The 14,824-nt window shown below is 38.8% G+C and overlaps 3 protein-coding genes across 3 annotated transcripts; 2 read left to right on the top strand and 1 right to left on the bottom strand.

Annotated features, from left to right (window-relative positions):
- Positions 1-2,652: 2,652 nt before the first annotated feature.
- Positions 2,653-5,079, bottom strand: LOC140799116 (probable protein S-acyltransferase 1). Its single transcript, XM_073153267.1, has 5 exons — positions 4,828-5,079; positions 4,430-4,645; positions 4,038-4,346; positions 3,660-3,893; positions 2,653-3,421 (listed from the first exon to the last, which is right to left on the bottom strand). The coding sequence occupies exons 1-5, from the start codon at positions 4,888-4,890 to the stop codon at positions 2,942-2,944; spliced, it is 1,302 nt and encodes a 433-aa protein (XP_073009368.1). The 5' UTR covers positions 4,891-5,079; the 3' UTR covers positions 2,653-2,941.
- Positions 5,080-6,559: 1,480 nt separating this feature from the next.
- Positions 6,560-7,235, top strand: LOC140798874 (uncharacterized). The gene has a single exon (XM_073152961.1). The coding sequence runs from the start codon at positions 6,714-6,716 to the stop codon at positions 7,086-7,088; it is 375 nt and encodes a 124-aa protein (XP_073009062.1). The 5' UTR covers positions 6,560-6,713; the 3' UTR covers positions 7,089-7,235.
- A 2,299-nt stretch (positions 7,236-9,534) lies between these two features.
- On the top strand, positions 9,535-14,666 carry LOC140799194 (glutamine--fructose-6-phosphate aminotransferase [isomerizing] 1-like). The gene is made up of 11 exons (XM_073153375.1): positions 9,535-10,142; positions 10,571-10,743; positions 11,111-11,222; positions 11,469-11,608; positions 11,862-12,023; positions 12,534-12,855; positions 12,954-13,204; positions 13,286-13,400; positions 13,496-13,751; positions 13,838-14,006; positions 14,398-14,666. Exons 1-11 carry the CDS (start codon positions 9,896-9,898, stop codon positions 14,479-14,481), a joined length of 2,031 nt encoding a protein of 676 aa, XP_073009476.1. The 5' UTR covers positions 9,535-9,895; the 3' UTR covers positions 14,482-14,666.
- The last annotated feature ends 158 nt before the right edge of the window (positions 14,667-14,824 follow it).

Below are 14,824 nucleotides of genomic sequence, written 5' to 3'. Positions count from 1 at the left end.
AAGTGATGCTATAAATAAATATTTAGTAAAATATAGGGTTTAAATAGTAAATATTAAAATACGGATAAAAATGCAAAGTTTCAAATAATCATTTTCTTTAATTTTAAGGCGTGTAAATAAGTGGAGGCGGAGCAATCCGACTCCAGCTTAAGCTCAGTTTGAAATTAATTTCATGCTTAGATTGAGATTCTTAACTCATGTCAATCCAGACTAAGCCCAAGCCTAAATTGAGCTGAACTTAAGCTATGTTGAATCGAGCTTAAGCTAATCCAAATAAAACTAGGCTAAACAAAATCTATTATTCAAGTCAAGCCAGACCAATCCCAAACTGCCAATACTTCTTCAAGCTAAGCCTATATATATATATATATATATATTCATATGGCCAAATCTAATAAGATCATTGTTAACAATGCGGTCGTGTGTACCGGCGGCGGTTATGGGAGGTTGTCGCGATTGGAGAGACCTGCCTTGCGATGTCCTCGGCCTGGTGTCGACGAAACTGACGGTGATCGAGTACGTGAAGTTTCGCCAGGTGTGCCGGTCGTGGGCGACCTCCGTCCGAGACGTGGCAACTGCATCCCGTCACCTACACCCTCCCCGTCCCCAATCTCCGCGGCAAGTACTGTGTCAGCTCCCAGTTCGGTTGGCTGGCGGTCCTCGACCCCTTGTGCGAGCTCTCCCTCCTCAACCCCATCACCGGCCATGAGATTCCCCTCCCCTCCATCACCACCCTCCCCAACGTCAGCGCCAACTACGCCCCGGACGGCTCGGTCTCCTCCTACTCCTACTTCGGCTGGCACGGCAACTCCCCCCGCAACTTGACCCCCGCCGAATTTCGGGGCAACTCCATTCATCAGGGCCGTGCTCTCCTCCACCCCCTCCGCCGGCCGCCCAGATTTCACCGTCATCTGGTTCCTCACCTTGGTTTCGAGGATCATATTCACCCGACCGTGGTCGGGGGAGGACAAGTGGAACTACTACGACGAGGTGAGCTTCCAAGACGTCGTCTTTCACCGCGGCAGCCTCTTCGGCATCACCTGGCACGGCGACCTGCACGAAATTGAACTCAACGGAGACTCTGCCAAGAGCAATGAGATCCTCAACCAGTTCGGAGCTGAGGTCTCGCATATGAGACTATACCTGGTGAGCGATTCGTCGTCAGGTGATCTCCTGCTAGTTTTTAAGGGAAGTCGACTTTGATGAGGACATGAATATCAAGACCAAGAGTATCGAGGTCATGAAGATGGATTTCCAAGGGTGTAGATGGATCCCCATGAAAAGCTTGGGTGGCAAAGCCCTGTTCATCGGCACCAGTTCTTCCAGCTTGCTCACCGCCAAAGAGGTCCGTGGCCTGAAGCACAACCATGTCTACTTCACCGATAACTGGTGGGACTTATTCTACAATGCTGATATAAAAGCACTGCCACGCGATGTTGGAATATATAACTTAGAAGATGCAAGCGTCCAGCCTTGTTATGCTCCCGATCATCGGTTTGATTGGCCTCCACCAATTTGGATTCAACTTTCTATGCCGAAGGTATTAGATTTCTAAAGGGATGATAAGAGTTCTTGCTTCTTCTTCTTTTTTCGGTTATCACTTTGGTGATCCTCAAATTTAATTGTGAGATATTGAATGGCATAGTTTAGTCTTGTGTGACATTTTACTTTTCAAACTATTTGATCAAATTTACTTTCCTTCTGTTTAATCTAATATACATATACATATACATATAGTATAATTATGCTATATGTTTACTATTTGCTCCATACTCAAATTGTCAGAATTATTTCTTGATCATAAGAAAGTAATCAGAAAATCTCTTTCAGAAAAGATCAGCAAAGAAGAGTCTTTTTACTGGCTAACTTACTAATCCAGTACACTGGCCAACCCAGGGGCAATGGTGATTGAACTTGATTTATAGAGGAAAAATAATAAGAAAAGCCTGATCCTACGGTTCTATGATCCTAATTCACAATCGAAATGGACATGATAATTATGAAAAGTGCTCAATAGAAATTACTCAAACTAAATGATAGAAAAGCTTAACCAACCCTTGCATTGTTTCCCTTCAAAACTTGATAAAGTCCAAGACTCGATTCAAATTAAGGTTAGGCATGTGAATGGAAGAAGTGAGAAGAAAGGTTTCTCCAATTTCTTCTCACCTCTCTTTCCTTTTACTTTGTGATTCGAATTAAATTCAGCTGCTCTTCACTTCACTATTTTCACTTGCTCTCCCTTGGATCAAAAGAAGAATGCCATGCTTTCTCCAAAGAAAAGGAATTTAGAAAAGCTGGAAAAAGGAACAAAATAAATGTAAGATTTTGTTCTTTGGAAGAATATGACACGCTATGAACGGCAACCTAAGTATGGATCTATCTAATGAACATAGCTCGTGACTGAAGAAGGATCTACTTAAGCATTGTTCACGCCTACAGAGTCGTAGATAGTTCGTGACTGCGATTGCCGATGAGTCCTCGATATCTTCCCTAGCCAGCTCCAGCTTTGCTCGGACTCCGATAGTGTCATCTCCTCCAATCCACCATCACTCCCCCCTTGATTGTCCGGCAGCTCAATATTAGACCTCTTCCTCTCCTAGTCCAACCTCTCACTTTTGAACACCTAAGTACTTACTAAGTGAATGAGCCATATATAATGAACATAGTTTGTGATTGTTTGCTCCTGCAGAGTCCTCCTAGAACAGGCAATTGATCATAAACTCTTTACTGAAACATGTTATCATTAAACAATGCATTATAAACTGCTATATAAATCTGCATCTTGCCTTCCTACCATTATGAGTCATCAATCGTACATCATTTCATTTGATACTCCTAATTCTGATTTCCTGAATAAGTAGGAAAAAGGTGAACAGAGACAGAATATTGAAGAACATGACCTCATGTCCTTGTGGAAAATGAACCATGACCCAATTTGAATTTAGCCGTCAGTCAAGCAAATCTCCTCACTAGATCTTTCATTTGAAACCATCTTGTCTCCATCTTCGGCCTTTCCATCAAAAGCTGCTACCTTTGCCCTTCTGCTGCTCTCATTTGATTCTTGATCAAAAGGAAGAGCAAAAGAATTTACCACATTTTCTTCGTGCCTAGACGCGTCGATAGAATCGCCATCAACGGAGCTATAGTCAAGGTTTTGCAGTTTACTTATGATTTCCACATAGCCAGGTAATGCTTCAGTATGTCCCAATTCTGTATCAAACTTCTCCTTTATGGAAATGTTAACATCTCCAATATTTGGAGGATAATATCCAAATGCTGTGTCATCAGGAACCCATGAACGGAAATCGTTCAATGAAGGAGGGATCTTTGAAAAGAACAAGTCTGCAAAGTTTCTAAGAATTCCCTTTCTGTATGGATTCTCCCTCTTATCATAGCGATAACGGAAATGCTCATAGGTTGTCTGCAAAGAGGATAGCAATTAAGAGAAAAGCTATCAAAGGTTTACATAATTATCTTAATCTTCCAATGGATTTAAAATTAATCTATCTTATTAGAAGTTTGCATGTCTTCTTTGCTGTACTAATGGAGAAAATAAATTAGTTCCAGCTTCACTAGAGCTCTTCGAAATGACCACAGGTTAGTATGTTGTACATAATATATGAATCAAATAGAAAACAATGAATAAGAACAAAAGTTACCTGACTTTTGCTGACCAGATACAAGTGAAATACAGTGATTCCACCAACAAACCAGACTGCTATGGAAGTGTAAACAATGAGCACAAGCGACACAACCTCGCCCGTCATGGATTTCCAAATAGAACCACCATAATTCTTCTTTTCTCTTAGAATGTTCAGCCATGAAACGGTGAAGACGTATATGCAAAGAAAGGTTGTTGTTGATACGAACAAGAAGAAAAACTTGTAGTTTCTCTGCAGCCAAGATAGTAAAGCAATTATGCTATATGTTCACTATTTTCTTCTTGGAATTACTTCTTGATCAGAAGAAGGTAATCAGAAATCTCTTTCAGAAAAGATCAGAGAAGAAGTCTATGACTCTATTTATCGGCAACTTACTAATCCAATGCACTGGCCAACCCAGGGGCAATGGTGATCAAATTTCTGAACACAGTTGTTGCAGATGGAACAATGTGAAGTACGGGGCGGGCGGTAAAGAAGACATGTTTCGCAGTATTTTACTCTTATAGAGTGACCATTTACGATAACTTCCTTCGTTCTTGGTAATCTCAAATGAGGGGTTCTCCCATGGATCCACTCCATAGATGGAGTAGTGACATCAAAAACCTCATCTGCTTCCGGTGCTCGTGTGTTTCTCGGTACTATACCTGGGTCTCTAGCAGATGTCATGAAGAGGAAAACCAAATCCTGCATTATGCATCAAAAAATTTCATCTCAAACATACATAACACAATCTTGATCAGTAAATTATGCTTTCAATTGTTACCAACCAATATTAGAACAACGACGGCTACAAGTAGGAAAGGATAGCCAAGAACCGACGGTTGGTAATTACTGTCCTCCTTGTGCGGCATCCTATTATTCATCAAAATTTGAGCTATTACTTGGTAACAAAAGACGATTGTTGGACTGGCTATTAGTAGTGTGGATAGAATCAACGAGGCTGCATCTGGACCAAATATTAATCGCCCGCCACACAAGAACCTCTATAGGGGAAAATAAAAAAGGTAAGAAGAAAAGCTTGATATCAGCATCATAAATTTGGAAATTCCATTCATCTTATGTTTCTATGATCCTAATTCACATCGAAATGGATAATAGGATAAATATGAAAACTTTTCTCAATAGAAACAACTCAAAGTAAATGATAGAAAAGCTTAACCCTTACATTGTTTCCCTTCCAAACTTGATAGAGTCGTTTGACCCTCGTCTCCGCAGGCATTCCTTCCATGTAGGAACGAATCAAAACTTATTTCTAACGAAGACCCAATTCAAATTAAGGTGGAGGGGAGAAGATAAAACAGCATCTGAAATGAAGAAGTGAGAAGAAATGAGAAGAAGGTTTCTCCTATTTCTTCTCACCTCTCTCTCGCTCTCTCTTTCCTTTTTTTTTTTTTTTACTTTGTGATTCGAACTATTATTCTCTTGCTTTCTCTTGGATCAAACGAAGAATATTAATCTTATTTCCTCTGTCTCCATGGAAAAGGAAATTAAAAAAAAAAAGGGGGGAGGGGGAGATGAATAAAATAAAATTAAGATTTTTGTCTTCGGTTGGAAGAAGGACAGGTAATGGGCGGCTATCTCAATTGCTGCAGCTGTTTTTGCGGGAGAGAGACAAATTAGACAACGGCTTTAACGGTGCTTTTTATAGTTTAAAATTATTACAATGTTTGTTCGGATTCTTGGGTTCAATTTTAGAAAGACATTTTTTTTTGACAAATACTTAAATGCACCTTTAAAAATTATAATCTTAATCTAACGACTATAATAGCCAGTTTTTATACCCGGTACCGGTTTCCGTACCGGGTTCCAAAACTACATTACGTAAGAAAAAGAGTATATCAGTTAAGAAGATTAATTACGTGTGCCTAACTTTTTAATTTTCTTGTTATACCATTGAAGATCTTAACCATTAGATCTTCATCAAAGTGATTGATAAGTACGGAAGAAGTACTCTACACGTTTTTCGTTAAGATTTCTCTCTTAAATATAATTATGCCTTAATTATAGGAGATATCATTTAATATTAAATAATTTAAATTTGATTGTTTGGAGATAAACTTTAATTTAAATATAATTCTCTATCTCTATCTATTAAAATTTAATTTAAATCAATCTTAAACTCATGGGAGATATATGTAAATAATAAAAAATAATTAAAAAGATAAAATGTAATTAAAATTTTATCAAGTTAATTATAAAAGACATCAATACCCTTATTTTAATATATATACATTACTCTCAGTTAATGATATATATGTCTTTTATTTAATAAAATATTAAGATAATATAATTGTTAAAAAATAATGTGCAAGATTATATATCTAAAAAAAATTACCTGCTAAACCGGTAATATCTTTCATTCCTATTATACCCTTAAAGATCTTAACCGTTAGATCTTTATCAAATTGATTGATAAAAAATTAATTCGATTGCACCGAAGAAACTCTCTTTTTTTTTTACCTCCCTCCGTTGCTGGTTTAGAGGAGGGGAATAATTCTTAAGTATATGTAACTTTTGCGAAAGAACAGGGGTTAAATCGTAAAACCAGAAAGTTTAGGATGTTATAAGCAAGTTTACTCCTTTCTTTTAACTATTTTCATTTAGACCCATCAATTTTAGAAAATATCAAAATACCACGATTTTCAGAAAAACAATCTAAGTGGTGAGAAATTAAAAATAAAGAAAAGATCTAAGATTCTTTATAAATATGATAGGGTGTGAAATGAAAAAAAAAATGCATGTTAGAAGAATTCAAAATAAAGAATGAGTTGGCCACCAAACTCCACGCCAATCAATCGACCGCATGCGAGCGGACCCCACATACGACCCGATCCAACCCGACCCGAACCGATCCGAGACAGCCAAGTGCCAACCCAAACGCAACGAATCCGATTACTACTTTCTGGAAAGCAAACCACTCCACCTACATCCATCTTCCCTTCCCTTCCCTTCCCTTCCCTTCCCTTCGAGAAAATTTCCAATTTGGGGTTAGGGTTAGGGTTTGGTTTACCTCCACCAATCTCCGGCGACCTCTCTTTCCCCTTGCCCTCCATGGCCGTATCCCGGTCTCTCCTACTCCTCTCCCTCCTCGTCCTTTTCCCCGTGGCCTTCTCCCAAAGCCTAGCCTCGGTCGTCGGCGGCGTCGGAGAGGAAGACGACGACCCCTGCCCCGCCCAATCTGACGGCGGCTATCCCATCTCCTGTCCGATTAACTGCTTCCGGCCGGATCCGGTCTGCGGTGCGAACGGCGTCACGTACTGGTGCGGGTGCCCCGACGCAGCCTGCGCCGGCGTTCGCGTGGCCAAGAAAGGGTTCTGCCAGGTCGGGAATGGCGGCACCGGCGTCGTCTCCGGCCAGGCGTTTCTTCTCGTTCACATCGTGTGGCTCATCGTCCTCGGATTCGCCGTCCTCTTCGGCTTCCTTTGAAGCGCCGGTACTTGATGTTTGCTTTCCTGATCTCTCGGTGCTTGTTGTATGAAGGGTTGCAGAGAGCTCCATTGTATTACTCTTGATTCTTTTATGTGTAATTTTCTTGACACATCGGCAGTAAATTTGTTCTGATTCTTTTCTTCATATGAATTTCTTTCTTGGAATTATGCAATGTTCGTAGATTTGGGTCAGATTGCGTTTGTAGTTGGGTCGCCTGCAGAAAAAAGTTGTCCGGTGTGTTAAATCAGTAATATTTCATCGGATAACAAACCTTGAAGTTGGCTTACGTGGATTTGTAGTCATTTTAGCATATTATGGCGCAGTAATTTTGTGAATTTGTAGTGATACAAATAGGTAAGTTGTTCTTGGAACGATATGATATAATGAAGCAAGGTCAGTCTGCTAAACCTTAAGTAATTCTCTGTATGGTTTCTGTGATATCTTTTTATTTGGATTAATGATCTTCTTTGAAGCAACTGGAAATTAGATCGTAACTTTGTTTATACTGTTATTTCCTTATTCCTACTTGTTGATATGTTAACCGTGGCAGAGAGGGTTAAGATGATTTGCCAGGTTTGGAGCAATTGTTTTGTGGTGCTATTACATTGGTCTTTCTACATCATATTTTGAAATGTTTTATATGGTCGAATATTTACATAAAACAGAAGCTAAATAGCATTGCACAAGCTGCACATATGCTTCTTAGTCATAATGGTTCTTTAGTTGCAAAATGTAGTCTAAACATTTTAAGAACTATGTAATGAGCTTGCCCTGATGTATTTCTAGTTCTACATTCTTACTGATTACAGTAAAAGCTGTAAGTTATCCAGGGAAATTACAGTTACCCCACCATTTGGTATTCTTCTATGTTGCAGTTTTGATTGATCCAATTTGTATAATCTATGTTATTGTAATTAAGATCTCTAATTGTGTTTTGATTTTTCTATTTTGTTGATTTCATAGCAGTAACCTTATACTACGAAAGTTTAGCGGAATGTTTCTCTACTTATGTGCATCTGTATATCTTAGTTTCAAATCTTTTTTATTGGAAATATATAAATTTTTTTGTTCATCAAAGACAGATCCTACAAAATTTCCTTTAGTCGCTTTAAGAATAGTTAAGGAAGAGCGGGCTGCTTTAGCGATTATATTGCTGAAGTTTTTTCAGTTAATTACTTTCAGACTGATACAGACAAGTTTTCCTGGATCTGGTGCATGTGAGTGCAGTGGTTATTTGTGGTGAAAACTGACCATAAGTTATTTTAGAATATTAACTGGCATGGTAGTACATGGTTGTCAACACATTTTTATTATGTTGCTACTGTTTAGATTGTTACCTCCCAGATGGATTTGTTTTCATTTGCTTATTGTTTCTCCTGCTTTTCCTGATGTCAGGTCTATCCATCTAAACTGATGAACAGGCTTTAAAGTTTAAAGTGCAAATTATTTTGCTTCCACTTGTGAAAGTTGTAGTTGGTTGCTCACTTTAAGTGAGGCTCTTTTTGGAATTCATATTGCTAAAAAATGGTTATTTTCGATCTTAATCAGTTTCCTTAATATATGTATGTGATCCGTATTGGCTGTTATATCTGTTGTCCTACCTGGCGCCTGCGCCGGCGCCCTTCTGAAACGGATATGCTTAGCCGTTGAATGTTAATGTTTATGAATAGCTTTCTTTCTATTCTATTGAATAGGAATTGTAAGACCTGAATATTCGCATTCCTGTGAATTCAGAGTGTCTCCTCTTCTGGTGCTAGTAATCTTTTGTAGGAAAAATTATACATCAGTATAGTACCAAGAAAGGGATAGAACATGAAGTGCACCAGCCTGCCTGTATTCTTTGATTCTAGTAGCTCTGCTTTTATGCACATTCAATATTAATGCATCTTGTTTGTGTTAATTATTCTTATGACATGTTAATTTTGATAACTTTTTTTTCATTCCTAGTATTATTATATGAATTTGGAGAGCTAAATTGTGATGAAGGATGTGCTTTCGTAATTTTACTTGTCGAGATTAATTTTGATTTTCAACCGTCACCATTTTATGTAAAGTCTTATTTGTTTTGAGTTTAAGAGCTGGTTCAGGAACTCCTAAACTGAACATATTTTTATATCTAATTAAATTTATTCTTAAAAAAGTTGAGAATAAAAAATACAACTAATTAAATGTTTGGAATTTTTATTTCATTGTTATCCATACAGCACGGAAGAATTCAAACACTGTGGACTCCCGAGATACAGTAGCTGTCAGAACGCATACGTGGCTCAACCAATCACTTAATGCCAACTAATCTCTCTTTCCACACCGTGTGGCGCACGTGGCGGGGCCCAGTTAATAACTCGGGGTGTCAACTGTCAGTGGTAATCCAGGTGACACCGCTGTATCTATCTATGCGGGACCCAACGGGCTGTCATTGTTCTCAAGGGCGGTTTTCAGACGCATACGTGGGAAGTATGAGGACGCCCGGACGATATCATCGTCTCCCTTTGGGTGGGACTCGGAGGCTTAAAGAGGAGAGGGACCGAGGGAGGAAAGGCAGTGGAAGCCGCTTTCCGACTCGTTCGTTCCACGCCGGCGGCTCGCTCGGTCTACGCGCCTTGAAGATTCGTGCTCCCTCGGATCATCGATCGCAGCGCGACACGAATCTCGCCGTGCATTGGACGGTTATTTCGTTATCGGGGGTCCTCCCAAACGCTTCAAAATAAATCCCTCCTCCAACTCCTCCCTCTCTCAATTCTATTATAAAGGGTCGGGATAAGAGAGGGTGAAGAGAAGAGAGACAGACATTGAGGGAGAGAGAAATGTGTGGGATCTTTGCGTACTTGAACTATAATGTGACAAGAGAGAGGCGGTACATCCTCGAGGTCCTCTTCAATGGCCTCCGCCGCCTCGAGTACAGGGGATACGACTCCTCCGGGATCGCGATCGACTCCGATCTCACGACGGTGGAAGGAAATCGGATGGGATCCCCGCCGTACGACGCGCCGCCACCGCTTGTGTTCCGGCAGGAGGGCAAGATCGAATCACTCGTCGGATCCGTCTACTCCGGTGAGTGGGATCTGAGTTGGGGTTTGTTTTAGACTTCTGGTCCGTGTTTGCTTCATTTCTGTTTGGATTTTGGATTTCTGAAAGGAGGGATTGTATTTGTGATCTTGGGCTTTAGATATTTGTTTCGTGATGAGATTCGCGAGGAAGTTATGTCCTTCGTGTTTCGCATTTTATCCTCCAATTGGAGAGGAAAATTTCGGTGCTATTCCGACTAGATCTTGGCTTTAATGGTGCAATTGGATTATTAGATTGAAAAAGGGAATTTGGTGGAGTGAATCGTTGTTCTTATCCAGAGTTGGTCGATTAGTAGAATTAGGGGGAGTGATGGATGCGATAGGTGATATCGAAGGTTATTCATTTTTGTTTTATGTATTAAGTAGTTTTTCTGGAACTTTTTCATGTTTGTGATGTTATTTTGGTATTTATAGAGGTTGACGCGATGGATATAAACCTTGAAGAACCATTTTTTATTCATGCTGGGATTGCACACACGCGATGGGCTACTCATGGTGTGCCTTCTCCCAGAAATAGTCACCCACAATCTTCTGGAGCATGGAACGAGTTCTTGGTTGTTCATAATGGCATCATTACTAACTATGAGGTTTGTTCGTTCTCTTGAATTCCCTCTTCTAAGGATCACAAGTAAACTTCTATTTCCATTGTCATCAAGTGATGCATTAAGTAGATTCTTTTAATAAATTAGAGTATGCTCATAGTGGGCATGAGATTACATTTGCAGTTTGACATGCATGCTTGTTACAATCATTTGAAGTTTCGGATGAATGACTTGCCATGCTGACTTGTTTAGATATCAGGAAGAGCCTAACCTTCACAATCATAAGTTTCGGATGCATGCTTGTTTTACAGTCATTTGAAGTTCCAGATGAAATACTCGCCATACTGACTCGTTTAGATATCAGCAAGAGCCTAATCTTCACAAGTATAAGTTTCTCTCTTTTCCTCTTCAGGTTTTAAAGGAGACATTAGTTCGGCATGGTTTTACTTTTGATTCAGAAACTGACACAGAAGTCATTCCTAAGCTTGCAAAGTTTGTGTTTGATAAGGCTCGTGATGGAGAAGGTACTTACGACTCTGTGTTTGTTTATATTCTGATGGTTAGTTGTTTGCCAACCTCATTGAACCTAGGCAACTATTTATTATGGTTGTTTTACTTCCGTTTTCTTATGGCTTTGGCTTCACTCACCTGCATATATTGCTGGTTGCATGTCCAGGGTTAATCTATTTTTGTAACTTTGGTTGACATGATCAAATTTATTTCATAACAAACTCGCAAGTAGTCCATCTTTTACATTTTTCTCTTTGCAGGAATGGTCACTTTTAGTCAAGTTGTTAAAGAAGTCATGAGGCAGCTGGAAGGAGCATATGCGCTTATCTTTAAAAGCTCACATTATCCAAATGAGTTGATTGCCTGCAAGCGAGGCAGCACACTGCTCCTGGGTGTCAAAGTAAGTACATATAGTATATGTTGAGATGGCTAAACGGAAATCTCGAGAATCAGTTTGTAGCTCTATATTCCATTTGAGCCCGAAGAAGTTGCTTGCATGCTTCCAACTTTGCATTTTTTAAGAACATTTTAGTACAATTGAATGCCTTAAATAATTAAATTCTGGACGATCGAATTGATATCAAATTCCTTCCAATTTTCTGTCATTTGGTTGGTATAATCTTCCTTAGATCATATTACTTTTTTTCTTTCAGGAACTAAGTGGTGAAACTAGTGGAACATTATTTCATGATGTAAAAGCCCTTACGACAAATGGAAAGCCAAAGGAGCTCTTCTTTTCAAGTGATTTATGTGCTATTGTGGAGCATACAAAAAATTATTTAGCGGTTGAAGATAATGAAGTGGTGCACATTAAGGTACTAAATTCTTTTGAATGTTCATGTGGTTTAACAAATAATGCTTATCGGCTTGTTACTTTCTTCCCATCCTAGTCTTCTTACAGAATATCAAGTTTCTTTTTTCTGAAGGATAACACTTTAATATCTTCTTGTCTTCTACATGCAGTAGTTGTCATTTTTTATGGATGAATATTTGTAGTTGTGAGATAAACCGTGGTAGTCTCTTTAGATTGGTTTCAGTATCACTCTTTCAGATCTTGTCTTGTTTGCATAAACACTTTAATCGCTCAGCAAGAAGAGATTGACATGTATATGTCCAGATTTTCTTATGTGTACCATCATCAATCTACAAAATATTCTCATACAACCTTCACCACAATTTTTGCCATCACTTCTTCATTTGTTGGTCTGCTGTTATGTCATTTAGAATGAGGGTAAAAGGATTCATACGAATTTCACTTATCATCCTTTAATCGTTTTCCTTATCTTAAATACTTGATCGCTAGTCCTTGTTTCTGATCTTACCAGGACGGTAGTGTATCAATTCTCAAGTTTGACTCTGGTAAGGAGAAGCCAGCATCAGTGCAGCGAGCATTGTCTTTTCTCGAGATGGAGGTTGAGCAAATAAAGAAAGGAAAATATGACCATTTCATGCAAAAGGAGATTCATGAACAACCACATTCTTTGACTACATCAATGAGGGGAAGGCTCAAAGAAAATGGTGTTATTTTGGGTGGGCTCAAGGATCACTTGAAATCAATCCGGCACAGCAGAAGGATCATTTTCATTGGTTGTGGTACAAGTTATAATGCAGCATTAGCTGCAAGACCATTTGTGGAAGAGTTATGTGGTAAGTTTGATTTTATAAACATTTTTTGTATCTGATCAGTTAAAATTATTAGGCTATAGATTCATTCTGATTATTTTCACCTTATTCTGGTAAACAAGGTATACCTGTTACGATGGAACTTGCAAGTGACTTGCTTGATAGACAAGGTCCTGTATACAGAGAAGATACTGCGGTATTTGTTAGTCAGTCTGGGGAGACTGCAGATACTTTACTTGCACTGGAATATGCTCTAGAAAATGGGGCACTGTGTGTTGGCATAACAAATACCGTAGGTAGTACCTTAGCCAGGAAAACACACTGTGGAGTTCATATAAATGCTGGTTGTGAGATAGGTGTCGCTAGTACCAAGGTAATTATCTTTTATCTTACATTTTATGCTTGATACATTTACTGCTCACAATTTATGACAGTATTCCCTCATGTTTATCAGGCATATACAAGTCAGATAGTAGTAATGGCTATGATGGCATTAGCTATTGGATCTGACAGAATATCCAGTCAAGCTAGAAGAGAAGCTATTATTGCTTGTCTTTCAGATCTGCCAAGTATGTACTTGTGGATGTTTATCTCATAGGATAGGTTTTGAGAAATTCTCAATACAATGGTTCAGACATGATTGATCTCTTTGTATTCTTTGCAGGCAAAGTTACTGATGTCCTCAAACTTGACGGCGAAATGAAGGATCTTGCTGAATCGTTGATAGGTGCAGAATCGCTCCTAGTATTTGGCAGAGGTTACAACTATGCCACTGCTTTGGAGGGTGCTTTAAAAGTGAAAGAAGTTGCACTCATGCACAGTGAAGGTATGCTTGCTGGGGAAATGAAACATGGACCATTGGCACTAGTGGATGAGACTCTTCCAATTATTGTCATTGCCACACGTGATGCTTGTTTCAGGTGAATTACTTTTCAAGTAATCGGGGCTGACTTCTTTATGTGGCGAGCGGCTTTTCCTGAATTAGTTTGTATTTTCCTTTGACCAGTAAACAGCAATCAGTTATTCAGCAACTTCATGCTCGTAAAGGACGTTTAATAGTGATGTGCTCAAAGGGAGATGCATCCGCCGTTTGCCCTAGTGAAACTTGTCGAGCTATTGAAGTTCCTCAAGTTGCAGATTGTCTGCAACCAGTAATTAACATCGTACCGCTGCAGGTATTTTAATCTTTTTCTCTTGCCCATTATCAAAGAAAATGATAATTTTTCTTCTAATTTATCATTTGACAGACATCCCCAGATTTTTCTTTCTAAGCACAGTACATCTTTTTAAAGTTTTAATCAACATACCTGGCAGAAAAATGAAACCCACTGTATAGCTTCGTTTAGATAAAATTCTTTTGTCTTTAATTTATGATCAGCAGTTATCAAGCGAAGAGTTTCTGCATTCTTCTCTCTCTCTCTCTCTCTCTCTCTCTCTCTCTCTCTCTCTCTCTGATTAGAAAAGATAGCTAGTAAGCCATCACAAAACTCTCTACAAAGGATCCCAATCTATATAGTTTCATCATTTTAAGGTTATGAAATAATATGTGACCTTCATCTTCTGCAGTTACTAGCATATCATCTCACAGTTCTTCGAGGTTATGATGTGGACCAGCCAAGGAATCTTGCAAAGAGTGTGACTACACAATGAAATAACTTGGTGAAATTCTTTTACTAACCTTTCGGCGCGAGCTACTCTCAGTTAGCCATTTGTTAGTTGCAATGGTCTCTTCTGAGGCAGTGTAAACATATATTGATTATTGCTTAACTATTCTTGTATAGATGATACAAATGGTTGTTGTTTCGTTTGTGAAATTTTCTGATTCCTGCATTGAATCTTAGCATTTGTTGGACGTTTTCAAGTAATGCTATATTTAGAGAGGCCAACAATTGTTTATGCATGATCGAAGCTTTTGATAAAAGAAAATATCTCAGTAACACCTTAGATTTTGATTATATTATAAATTAAAAACCTCTTTTTTATTATTTATAAA

Source organism: Typha latifolia, chromosome 12 (genome assembly GCF_019914945.1).
Source record: "Typha latifolia isolate L0001 chromosome 12, TyphaL0001v2, whole genome shotgun sequence".
NCBI classification, from domain to species: Eukaryota; Viridiplantae; Streptophyta; class Magnoliopsida; order Poales; family Typhaceae; genus Typha; species Typha latifolia.
This window is presented reverse-complemented; position numbering and strand designations above follow the sequence as displayed.